Genomic DNA, 14019 nt, shown 5'->3' with positions numbered 1-14019 from the left:
AGTCCAACCGATAGGACCCCCACCTATATCAAAACAGAGCGGGCCAAAGTGGTGGCTGGAGGACTCTGGTCCGGCCACCACCAAGCGCTCTCCCCATAGAAGTGAATGGGAGCGCACTGCATGACTGGCCACTATTTTCATTCACTTCTACGGGCCTGACGGAAATAGCCACGCCAGTGTCGAGTCAGTGCTGCGCATGCACAGTGGATCCTCCACCACTTTCGGAGCTCCGTTTAGGAGATGGGTGCGGGTCCCAGCAGTGGGACCCGCACCCACCACACAATAGGGGCATATTCTAGCGAATTTCGCGCATTGTCTCAGATGAGCCAACACCTTTAATATAAATGCAGGAAAAAAGTAAGATGTTATGATGTGGGCCATGCAGTTTGTTTACTTGACAGTGACAGGACTGAGATTAGGAGAGACCTCGGTGCACAGTGTCCTAGCTGCAGTGATGATGTTCGGGTCACAGGATTATTCTTTGCCGCTATATGTAGTTTGTGTAATCGAAAAAGGCTGAAGGATAAGGCTACATTCACACAGCAGTGAAAAATACCACACAGCTGTTTTTAGAATTGAAGTCAATGGCGCTATTCACGTAGCAATTTTTTTTAAGGCGAGTGAATATTGTTTGTGAGAAATAGGACATGTTCTATTTGTGGCCATTTTCACTGCCCGATGGACCCCATGTAAATCAATGGGACTATTTTAATGGCCATTTAGACAGGAGAGCATCCATGTAATGGCCGTTTAAAATGGGTACACTAGTGAAAAATTGCCTTTTAGGGGTTAAAATAAAAATAAATAGCCTTATCCGCTTGCACACACAAGGCAGTCTCTCTTGGTGCTGAAGGACCTGTGCTACTAACGTGATGACCTCACCATGCTCTCCCAGCATTATTGCTTAGGAGCGCATGGTGACATCATCCCACTGAGAGTGTAGGTCCTTTAGCACCAAATGAAGAGCGACTTTTCTCTACATGTGCAAATGGATGAGAGGAGTAGCTTTTTTTCCCCCCATAAAAACAAAACCCTGCACATTATTAACATTATTATTATTACTGATGGGGGCCACCCTGGGGAACATTATTACTAACTGGGGCCACTATGGGGGACATTATGTATACTGCAGGGATTGGTAATTAAAAAATCATCCTCAAATAATTGCCATTAAAAATGAATGCAAAACGTCCAGACGACTAAGAAAGGGTTGCAAAACATGGTTGAAAAATGGCCATGAAAAACGGAGTGTCCGTTTTTTATGGCATTTTTTTCACGTGTGAATGTAGCCTTAAGAGCTCATACAAAAAAGTCTCCCCACTGAACACCAGATATTTCCTACCTGTCTGTGAATAAAGACCCCAAGATATCCTGACCCAGGTGACTAACACGGCATATTATCAATAGTAATTATATCTAAAGGAAAAAAACATGTTGACAGGACTGTGCTTTCTACTCTCCTCCCTCCGAGTCCAGCTGCTGTATCTGTCATCCATTATAGCCCAGGTCTCATTCCCTGGTCTGCACTCTCCCCAGCAGCAGGTGTGATACAGTGATGTCATTGTACCTGCTGGGCTGAGAGGGAGAGCGCACAGACCTGAGATAATCCCCCGGCCTGTGCGCTCTCCTCAGCTCGGCAGGAGAGATGACGTCATCACATCGTGTCTGCTGCTGGGAGGAGCATGATGTGCTCCGTAGTACTTTTTTAACTTTATTCACAGTACAGGAGCTTCACTGATGTAAAGGGGACACTAAGAGACAGCACTACTGCAGGGGGCGCACAAAGGGGGCACAACTACTGTGTGGACACATCAAGGGGACATTCTACGGAGTGGGGGCATTTAGGGCCCTTGTAGATGAGCGTTGTCACGCTGTGAGCCCACAGCGCAGCACCTGCCCTGAACTCCCAGTGCTGTTGGGGGTCGCATAGCATTATATTGATTTATGATGCTATGTAGCCCTTACAGTTCTGGAATGTATTGGATAACACTGGCATAATGCTGCCAGTGTTTTCCAATACATTCCAGAACTGTAAGGGTTACATAGCATCATAAATCAATATAATGCTATGCAACCTCATCAGTGCGGGGAGGTCAGGCCGGGAGCTGAGCTGCGGACTCGCAGCGTGACCAACGCTCGTCTGCAAGGGCCCTTAGGGAGCATCAGTTATGTGAAGAGGGCACTAAGGGGGAATTCCACTGTCAAAGAGAGACTGAGGGGAGATAACTAGTGTGTGGGGCACTAAGAGGACATTCAGCGCTAGGAAATGTTTTATTTATAAATGACTGATTGGGTGGGGGTTGCATTGAAGTTGATCAAAGTGGAGGCCATATATTTACTGCCTATATAAAGTATGCTAAAAACAGTTTATTTTATTATTAAAGGGTTTCTGTCACCCCGCAAAACTCTTTTTTTTTTTTTGGATAGTTAGATTCCTCATAGTGCGATATAGGAGAATATAATGCTCTTACTTACTTTCATGCGGCCGATTCTTTATAAAACGAACTTTTATAATATGTAAATGAGGGCTCTACCAGCAAGTAGGGCGTCTACTTGCTGCTAGCTGCTGCAGAAATCCGCCCCCTCGCCGTGTTGATTGACAGGGCCAGCCGTGATCTCATCCTCCGGCCGGCCCCGGTAATTCAAAAATCGCGCGCCTCGCGTCATTCGGCGCAGGCGCTCTGAGATGAGGAGGCTCGTATCCTCAGCACTCCCTCAGTGCGCCTGCGCCGATGACGTCTTCTCTTTCGGTGATGTCATCGGCGCAGGCGCACTGAGGGAGTGCTGAGGATACGAGCCTCCTCATCTCAGAGCGCCTGCGCCGAATGACGCGAGGCGCGCGATTTTTGAATTACTGACAGGGCCGGCCGGAGGAGGAGATCACGGATGGCCCTGTCAATCAACACGGCGAGGGGGCGGATTTCTGCAGCAGCTAGCAGCAAGTAGACGCCCTACTTGCTGGTAGAGCCCTCATTTACATATTATAAAAGTTCGTTTTATAAAGAATCGGCCGCATGAAAGTAAGTAAGACTATTATATTCTCCTATATCGCACTATGAGGAATCTAACTATCCAAAAAAAAAAAAATGAGTTTTGCGGGGTGACAGAAACCCTTTAAAAATCTCCACAAAATAGGCTTGATAGGGTGGATAGGGATGTCTCAGACTGATGATGTAGTATCAGGTTACACTGTAAGGATGGCTAAACCCTAAACTGGTAGCTTTCTAAACAGGAATGAACCACTAGGCTCCAGATATATCGACGAGAGTCAGTCTGCATATGTGACTGCAGAAATATATTGCTCGACGCGTTTCCCTATCCAACTGGTTGTTGGTTCATCAGGAGCAAATCACGAAGTCCACTGCTAACATTGAATATTGCCCCCTCACACTGGGTGTGCAACAAATGGCAGAGAACTTAGGAGTGTCTGACTAAGAGTATGCTGCACGCCACTGATGTCGTGCGTGCATCAATGAGCCTCCGGCATATGTGGCCGTAACCCGCGTGTTTAAATGGAGGAAACTCCTCCCATCTGTGTGACCGACCCATAGTGAGTATCCAATAGAAAGTGAAACACGTCACCTAACTGCGCCCCTTGTTTCCGTCACAGCCAGATGACGCGCGATCCATCATCTCGTCGAGCCAAGGCTGACAAAAGCCTGGCTCCGCCCACCCGTTAACGTCATTCATAGGGGGGAGGATGAAAAGATGACGTATGCTTCGTCTGCCCTCAATGTATTGGTCAGTACAACAAGAGGGAGGAGTAATGAAAGGTCCGTGACGCACGCTTGAGTTTCTGAATGAACGGGGACACACAAGGTAAACAGATACATTATCATACAATCCGAACTCCTTGTGACATCACAGGAGAACAATACAAGTCCCCCATGTTAACTGACAAGGAATGACAAGTAGAAGAGTACAAGGGACATACTTAGAGAGGAGCACCACAATTCCTGAGTGGATAGATGCATTACCCATAAGTACTCAAATTAGATGTCAAAGGTCTAGAGGGAAGCAATATTCTTATTAAAGAACGGTATATCATATAAAAGCAAGGAGTGAGATATGCTATTAGAAGTTCATTCAATGAAACAGGCAAATGAAATCGCATCATTAAGGCCCTTGGGCTTAACAGTATTGAGGGTGAACATCCACTGTGCCTCTTTTCTTAGGAGAAGTGTATCGATATCACCTCCCCTGGGTGGTGGCCTAACATGTTCTATTCCTTGGAATTTGAAGCAATCCATATTGCCAGGATGACAGATGGCCACAGGGGTGTCTCCAGAATTTTTAATTTTTAGGAGATGCTCACCTATGCGCCTCCTAAATTCCCGTTTCGTTTTCCCTGTGTATTGTATACCACAAACACAGGTAGCCAGGTATACTACCCCAACTGTCCTACAATTAATGAAGGATTTGATGGAATATTCATGTCCTGTGACCGAGCTCTTAAATTTTGTGCTTTTCCAGATAGCTTTGCATGCTATGCAGTTGCCACACTAGTATGTACCGTTAGGCCTGTTGGCCCCCAGCCAAGTCACCTCCCTAGGGGTATTAAAGGCACTGTTAACCAGTTTGTCCCTGATATTAACCCCACGTCGGTATGTGATCATGGGGCGACTGCCTACTAGATGACCAACATCCGGATCAGTTTTTAAAATATCCCAATACTCGGTAAGCAACGCACGTATCTCACTACTTGCTGTGTCAAAAGTGCCAATTATCCGTATCTGTGCGTCCATGGCTGTTCTATTTCTAGGATGCAGAAGTTATTCTCTATTGCATGCTGCTGCATGTTGGTATGCTTCCTTCAAAATAGGTTTCGGATAACCCTTTTCTGTAAACAGTTTTTTAAGGTCATCAGCCGAGGCCTTAAAGTCAGACCATTGAGAACAATTGCGTCTCATTCTAAGGTATTGTCCCTTAGGAATGCCCCTCTTGAGTGGGTAAGGATGTCCACTCTCCCATCTCAAGAGGGCATTAGTGGCCGTTGGTTTTCGAAACACCTTTGTTTTGATCTAGCCAGAGGGGTCAATCTCAATTGCAAGATCCAAAAAGGTGATCAGTTTGTCATCAATTTCTGATGTAAAAAACAGACCCAGGGAGTTAATGTTCAATCTTGATACAAAGTCCAAGAAACTCTCCTTTGTGCCCTTCCATAGAATGAAAATGTCATCAATGAACCTCATCCATAATAATATGGACGAGGTCCATTGTTCCATTTCCTCGTTAAAGACAACCTCTCTCTCCCATAATGCTGCCAGTGTTTTCCAATACATTCCAGAACTGTAAGGGTTACATAGCATCATAAATCAATATAATGCTATGCAACCCCATCAGTGCGGGGAGGTCATGCCGGGAGCTGAGCTGCGGACTCGCAGCGTGACCAACGCTCGTCTGCAAGGGCCCTTAGGTAGCATCATTACTGTGAAGAGGGCACTAAGGGGGAATTCCACTGTCAAAGAGAGACTGAGGGGAGATAACTAGTGTGTGGGGCACTAAGAGGACATTCAGCGCTAGGAAATGTTTTATTTATAAATGACTGATTGGGTGGGGGTTGCATTGAAGTTGATCAAAGTGGAGGCCAACCTGGCCTAGTTATTCTCCTTGATCTACTATTAGACTGTGGTCTGTTTGGCCACCACAGTTTTAGTAAATTCATACTTGAATTTTACGCCATGCCTTGTTCTTTTTTGTGGATTTTTTTATATGGAAAGGTTATAAAATTTCAATACAATTTTTTTATGGTATATTATTCATCAATAATAAAATGTGTTTTATTCTTGGCAGATGACTGTACCAGGAACTCAGAAAAACTTCTGGTATCTTCAGGTTTTGAAGTAGATGATTGTGGTATCACACGAGATGCATTTGAAGAGCATGCCAATATGCAAGATATACCCTCATCCAATCACAGCAACAATGCATTATTTGATCCTTTTAAACAGGTCCGATCTTCTGATTCATCACAGACTGAAACACAGAATAAAAGTAACAGAAAAGGTGTTAAAGATCGAACAGCTCACGTAAGAGGGAAGCCATTTTCATGTTCAGAATGTGGGAAATGTTTTAACCGTAAAGCACATCTTGTTATACATCAGAGAATTCACACAGGAGAGAAGCCATTTTCATGTTCAGAATGTGATAAATGTTTTAACCGTAAATCATACCTTGTTATACATCAGAGAATTCACACAGGAGAGAAGCCATTTTTATGTTCAGAATGTGGTAAATGTTTTAAGAGTAAATCATACCTTGTTAAACATCAGAGAATTCACACAGGAGAGAAGCCATTTTCATGTTCAGAATGTGGGAAATGTTTTTACAATAAATCAGATCTTGTTATACATCAGAGAATTCACACAGGAAAGAAACTATTTCTATGTTTAGAATGTGGGAAATGTTTTAACCGTAAATCACATCTTGTTATACATCAGAGAAATCACACAGGAGAGAAGCCATTTTCATGTTCAGAATGTGGGAGATGTTTTAACAATAAATCAGATCTTGTTATACATCAGAGAATTCACACAGGAGAGAAGCCATTTTTATGTTCAGAATGTGGGAAATGTTTTAACCGTAAATCACGTGTTGTTATGCATCAGAGAATTCACACAGGAGAGAAGCCGTTTTCATGTAAAGAATGTGGGAAATGTTTTAACCGTAAATCACATCTTGTTATGCATCAGAGAATTCACACAGGAGAGAAGCCGTTTTCATGTTCAGAATGTGGGAAATGTTTTAACCATAAATCAGATCTTGTTGTACATCAGAGAATTCACACGGGGGAGAAGCCGTTTTCATGTTCAGAATGTGGAAAATGTTTTAACCGTAAATCAGATCTTGTTGTACATCAGAGAATTCACACAGGAGAGAAGCCATTTTCATGTTCAGAATGTGATATGTGTTTCACCCATAAATCATCTCTTGTTAATCATCAAAAAAAACACGTATAAGAGAAGCCATCTTCATGCTTAGCCCGTTAATGACCTCCCTTATGTGTTTTGTGACATAGCAAGGAGTTTTGTTTGGGAAGGCAGGTATTTTCCTCCCAACATGGGCGGCTGGGCTGATTTCCAGCCAGGTGAGATCAAATACCGGACCGGCGTTTAAGTGCTGGTCCGCGTTTTGGCAGCACCTGGCTGTCCTTTAAATAGGCAGCTGGGCTCAGAATCTGAGTCTCTGTTTTGGGATCTGAAGCGTGGTGCTATGCTGGAAAGCTGAGAGCCGCATGAGGGCTGCACGCTGGGAAACAGGCCCCCTAAAGCCTGCTGTGAACTGCCGGGGATAAAACGTCTAGAAAGGTGACGTGTCTGTTCTATGGACTTTTTATTGTGTGAATTAACACCAAGACTGTAATAAGTCATTTTTCATTTGCCTTTTGTATGAATAAACACTGATAGTTTGATTTACAAACTTTGTTTTGCCTCTGTACTGCATCCACTTACCCTTCCTACCAGAGCAAATCCTCACAGTTTTTATGCTGGTCACTAACTGGCTTCATTCCTTCAGATACTCCTTTTTACAGGGAGATAAAACAGCACCTTGCTTTCAGTTACCAAAGGTGGCCTGTATTAAATGAATATTGGTAATCAAAGGACAGATCCAGTTAAAAGTGAAACTAAGGTGTGTGTGTGTGTGTGTGTGTGTGTGTATATACACTGCTCAAAAAAATAAAGGGAACACTTAAACAACACAATGTAACTCCAAGTCAATCACACTTCTGTGAAATCAAGCTGTCCACTTAGGAAGCAACACTGAGTGACAATCAATTTCACATGCTGTTGTGCAAATGGGATAGACAACAGGTGGAAATTATAGGCAATTAGCAAGACACCCCCAATAAAGGAGTGGCTCTGCAGGTGGTAACCACAGACCACTTCTCAGTTCCTATGCTTCCTGGCTGATGTTTTGGTCACTTTTGAATGCTGGCGGTGCTTTCACTTTAGTGGTAGCATGAGACGGAGTCTACAACCCACACAAGTGGCTCAGGTAGTGCAGCTTATCCAGGATGGTACATCAATGCGAGCTGTGGCAAGAAGGTTTGCTGTGTCTGTCAGCGTAGTGTCCAGAGCATGGAGGCGCTACCAGGAGACAGGCCAGTACATCAGGAGACGTGGAGGAGGCCGTAGGAAGGCAACAACCCAGCAGCAGGACCGCTACCTCCGCCTTTGTGCAAGGAGGAACAGGAGGAGCACTGCCAGAGCCCTGCAAAATGACCTCCAGCAGGCCACAAATGTGCATGTGTCTGCTCAAACGGTCAGAAACAGACTCCATGAGGGTGATTTGAGGGCCCGACGTCCACAGGTGTGGGTTGTGCTTACAGCCCAACACCGTGCAGGACGTTTGGCATTTGCCAGAGAACACCAAGATTGGCAAATTCGCCACTGGCGCCCTGTGCTCTTCACAGATGAAAGCAGGTTCACACTGAGCACATGTGACAGAGTCTGGAGACGCCGTGGAGAACGTTCTGCTGCCTGCAACATCCTCCAGCATGACCGGTTTGGCATTGGGTCAGTAATGGTGTGGGGTGGCATTTCTTTGGAGGGCCACACAGCCCTCCATGTGCTCGCCAGAGGTAGCCTGACTGCCATTAGGTACCGAGATGAGATCCTCAGACCCCTTGTGAGACCATATGCTGGTGCGGTTGGCCCTGGGTTCCTCCTAATGCAAGACAATGCTAGACCTCATGTGGCTGGAGTGTGTCAGCAGTTCCTGCAAGACAAAGGCATTGATGCTATGGACTGGCCCGCCCGTTCCCCAGACCTGAATCCAATTGAGCACATCTGGGACATCATATCTCGCTGTATCCACCAACGTCACGTTGCACCACAGACTGTCCAGGAGTTGGCAGATGCTTTAGTCGAGGTCTGGGAGGAGATCCCTCAGGAGACCGTCTGCCACCTCATCAGGAGCATGCACAGGTGTTGTAGGGAGGTCATACAGGCACGTGGAGGCCACACACACTACTGAGCCTCATTTTGACTTGTTTTAAGGACATTACATCAAAGTTGGATCAGCCTGTAGTGTGTTTTTCCACTTTAATTTTGAGTGTGACTCCAAATCCAGACCTCCATGGGTTGAAAAATTTGATTTCCATTTTTTTATTTTTGTGTGATTTTGTTGTCAGCACATTCAACTATGTAAAGAACAAAGTATTTCAGAAGAATATTAAATTAACTCAGATCTAGGATGTGTTATTTTTGTGTTCCCTTTTTTTTTTTTTTTGAGCAGTGTATGTGTGTGTGTGTGTATGTGTGTGTGTGTGTATGTATATATATATATATATATATATATATATATATATAATCCAGAAAATGGACGGCACTCCAGTTAGATGAAAAATTCGGTGATACCTTTATTCAACCATCCGGTGCAACGTTTCGGCTCTAAATGAGCCTTTTTCAAGCAGAGATACAATGTGAATGAAAACAGACTTATAGGTGAATCAATTAACAAAGACACACCCATCTCTGGGTGTGTCTGCACAATTGCAAAAAAATGTGAGCAAATCTTAAAGACACATCCCACACCGGGTGTGTTCACAAAACATATCAGTGTCATAATAACATATGGAGAACTGCGGAACAATGAGTAAAAGGAACATGTATGTCCCATAATTACATAATACAAGTGCATTAATAAATACCATATCTCATGTGGATCTAGAGACACGCCCATCGATCGGGCGCACAGGACTAATCGATGTGTGTGTCCGGTACCACATGTGTATAAGGGGCAGAGCAGCGACATAACAATGTGGACATACCAGACATCAGCTGGAGACATATTCCATGTGGCTATTCGGCGTTGTATACATTCCAATGCACAGACGCGGCGTAACACCCATCACGGACTTACAACATCATCAAAACTTGCCGACATCATCCGTGTCATCAAGACGCCCTTGGCTTATCACGGCGCATGCCCAGTGTCGATCTATGTTACAGAGCGCCATCTTGGATACTGGAGAAATGCCCCTAACCTGTGTGACAACATACTGAGGTATATTTAAGCATCAAACCTGTATGAGACCAGAGTGTAGCGGTCAAGACAGGTAGTGACAACATGGTAGACCAGTGTGTCAACATACCATACCCAAGTATCAACCCTGGACACACACGGAAAGCGCAGTGTGAAAACAGGTACATACCATGGGTGTCGTACCGCAACCTTCACTCAAGAGGGCTCTCCTCTCCAGGTATACAGATGCCACAGGGGGCAAATCCAACCAGCCAAGAAAGAAAAATCTGGGCTATATCGCCGCAAGCTAATATAACAAAACATGTGTATATATGTGCAAGTCCCAGGATGTTCGCCAGTTCTGGTAATATGAAAAAATATAAAAAGTACAATAAAAAATAATAACACATAGCCCATGGAAATGAAGCTCCTGCATATGATGCTGTATACAATTCTTCCACTTGCTCATGCCCAAAGAAGTGCTGAATGTGGTGAAGTATAAAAAAGTGATCTAGGAATAAAACAGAAAAGTATATGAATATATATTTTTCAGAAAAATCTTGAAACAGATGTTAATAATCTCATAGTGTGTACACAAGACACAGGACATTAACCCGATGATCATTAGAGGCAAACCACCCCTCATACCACATCACCAAAATAGAACTCAATATTCAAGCCTTTGGGTTTTAGGCTGTCCAGTCTATGGATCCAGCTCAGTTCCCGACGTTTAAGTATCTTGGACCTGTCGCCCCCACGTCTGGGCTGGGGTATGTGATCGAGAATCCAGCATCTCAGATCACTCTCCTTGTGTTTGGCCTCAGAAAAATGCTTGGATACTGGTTGTAAAGGGGGAATATTAATCACCAATATTTATGCAAATATCGATAATTAATATTCATAAACAGGAGGAGCCGTCTATTGATGGCTCCGCCTATTTATACCTTTATGTAATAACAACACAATACCTTCGCTATGCTTTACACTGATCGCTACGCTAGCTGCATGCGCCTTACTAACTAACTATCGCCAATAACTACACGTTACACAGATAGTTACAAGTAACACAGTATTTATTACTTACAATACACTACGCACGCAATACACTAACAATACAGCACTAAATATACAATCCTAAACTACACTACACGTTCCCAAATTCCACCCATAAACTATCTATACAGTTCACACATACAAGTAACAACCCACCCGCCTGGCTACTCACTGTCCCTACGGGGTTACAAGAGGGTTAATTACACAATTGTGGCACTGCAGGGGTTAATGCCTGCAGGCCAAGGAACACAGGGTAAAAGGATTGTTTGCAGAGCAGAGGCATGCTCTACAGAAAACAGACAACCAAGGCAGGGAACCAGGGTAACCACCAGGGGTTAATCAGGGCCACCAGGGTAAATCAGGGAACAGGACGGGGTTAATGGGGCAGTGCTACTTAGCCATCCAGCCTCTGGAGCAGATCGACTGCTCGGTCTTCCTCTCCTCTGGTCTGGTGGAGAATGCAGAGTAGCTAGTGTGGACTGCCTGCATTCCTCTCTATGTCCGGAAGCTCTTTCTCTCAGGGGGAGGTCGGGGTTCCTGTGTCCCAGCGCAGCACATCCCGGATGGCTGCCTGCGCTCTTTGTGGAGACTCCTGAGCGCAGAGCACAGCGCTCTGCTGGGAGATGTGCTCTCCTTCAGCACGGGGGGGGGGGGTCGGCCGCCTTTTCCTGAGCGCTGGACGCGCTCCTCTTCCAGGTGGGGGGGTCCCGATCCTACCCCTGAGTGCAGGGGCCGCCGGATATTTATCCCCGGCGGCCCGCACTCCCGCGACGTCCACCAGGGGGCGCGCGCGCGCCCATCATTCACGTGGGCCGGCGCAGTGATATGACGTCACTGCGCCGGCCCGCACATCGGGGAAGCGCTGCACACCAGGCGGGAGAAGCCTTTGATCTCCCGCCTGTGGCACTCTGCATTCCGGCCAGCGAGATGTTAATTTCGCTGCCGTAATGCGCATAATAGAAGGAGGGGAGGCTTCTCCCCTTCTCCTATCATGTATAATTGTCTCCAGCGGCGCTGGCGACAATTATATCAAAGGGCTCAGATTCTGTTGAATCTGAGCTCTTTGTATCCATCAGGATGACCGGACCCTTGTCCGGTCATTCTGATGCAATTAGCCAGATTGCATCGGTGCGAATGCTTGGGGGACATTCACACCGATGCATCTGGTTTCAGGTGTAGGAGGGGGGGGGGGGGGAATATATATAATATACATGCGTATGGATGCTTGGGGCACATCCATACACATGTATACATTAATATTAGGGACATATCTAGAGGGGGCACATTATTATATAAGGGGGCACAAGCCCCTACATTATAAGGGGGCACAAGCCCCTACATTATAAGGGGGCACATATTTCCCACAGGGGCCACCATGAGCCCCTGGGGATCACCATGGGCAGATGTGCGCAGATGCTGGGCACATTTGCGCACATCGTCCCATGATGCTGTGGTTAATGTATGCACATATATACCATACATGCCCGCACGTGTTTGCAGGCATGCATGGATATATATGCATACGTCTCAACCGTTCCTCAACACTGGTAAATCCAAAAGTTTTTTCCTAATACTCAGACGGTGGTTGTTTAACCGTGTCTTGAGGTCCGTCGTCGTTTCACCCACATACATCAAGTTACACGGGCAGGATAAAACATAGATGACATAACTGGAGTTGCATGTGAGGTGAAACGGAATATCATATGATGCACCTGTACTTGGATGCACAAAAGCCTTCCCTTTTCTGATGTATCTACAATTGACACAACCCAAGCAGGGGAAACAACCCAAGCCGGGTTGTGTCAAAATAGTCTGTTTCAAGGATACCTTGGGACCTATGTCGGCTCTGACCAACTGGTCCCGTAAATTTCTTGAGCGCCGATAGGAGAAAAGTGGTGGACACTGGAACTCCGGGATACCCTAAAAACAAGAGCCCAAGAGGTCCCAATGTCTCCTAAGTACTCTATTGATCTGAGGGCTCAGTTCACTGTATATAGACACAAACGGAATTCTGTCAGTTTTTTGAATATTTTTGCGCTGTGACAGTAATTCATCACGGTTCAACACACAAACCTTGTCCATGTGCTCATTCAATAATCGTTTCGGGTAACCCCTACTACGAAACCTATGGGCCATGGATTCAAGGGTAACATCAGACAAGTGGTCATCAGACACAATAAGTTTCACCCTAAGAAACTGGGAGAATGGCAATGACTCAACCATTTTCCTAGGGTGAGAGCTATTGCAGCACAAAAGAGTATTGGTGTCAGTGGGCTTGACATATAACTCTGTATGCAACTCACCCCCACAGAGTGTGACCTTAGTGTCCAAAAATTGAATGTCAGTCTTCGAATGGACAAGTGTGAATTGCAGACTGGAGTCGTGGCTATTTAAAAAGCCATGGAAATCAATTAACTCCTCCTCGCTGCCAGTCCATATGAGGAAGATGTCATCAATATATCGCCACCACCTCAGCACATGTCTGAAGTGGTGGGATAGAAAGACGACATCCTCCTCAAAACACAGCATAAAAATATTTGCATACGTGGGGGCCACGTGAGACCCCATGGCCACACCACGCAGCTGCAAATAAAATGCATCTTGAAAAAGAAAATAATTATGGCGAAGAACAATATCAAGTAAGGTGATAATGAACTCAGAAGCTTGAGGAGTATATGTGGATGTCAATAACATTTTCCTAACTGCCTGGATGCCACTTTCATGTACTATGGATGTGTACAACGAAGTTACATCAAATGATGCTAATGTCAAGGAGGAATCATGCGACACATCAATGTTCTGTAATTTAACAAGAAAATCTGTAGTGTCTTGTATATAAGAGGACCCCCCAATGGAAAATTCCCGCAATGTTTTGTCCAGAAAGATCGCTATGTTGCTGGAGATGGAATCAGACCCCGAGACTATTGGACGTCCCGGGGGATCGATGAGGGTCTTGTGAATCTTGGGCAGCACATAAATCACTGGAGTGACTGGATGTGC

At 45.3% G+C, this 14019-nt stretch overlaps 1 protein-coding gene across 1 annotated transcript in view; it reads left to right on the top strand.

Moving 5' to 3' along the window:
• Positions 1-14019, top strand: part of LOC121003515 — a gene marked incomplete at its 5' end in the record, with an annotated part of 1598977 nt that overhangs the window by 931453 nt on the left and 653505 nt on the right. Inside the window, 2 exon segments of the mRNA XM_040435417.1 lie at positions 6030-6953; positions 10057-10063. Of these exon segments, the coding sequence (XP_040291351.1) occupies positions 6030-6953; positions 10057-10063 (931 nt within the window).

The sequence above is a fragment of the Bufo bufo genome, chromosome 6 (assembly GCF_905171765.1).
Source record: "Bufo bufo chromosome 6, aBufBuf1.1, whole genome shotgun sequence".
NCBI classification, from domain to species: Eukaryota; Metazoa; Chordata; class Amphibia; order Anura; family Bufonidae; genus Bufo; species Bufo bufo.
This window is presented reverse-complemented; position numbering and strand designations above follow the sequence as displayed.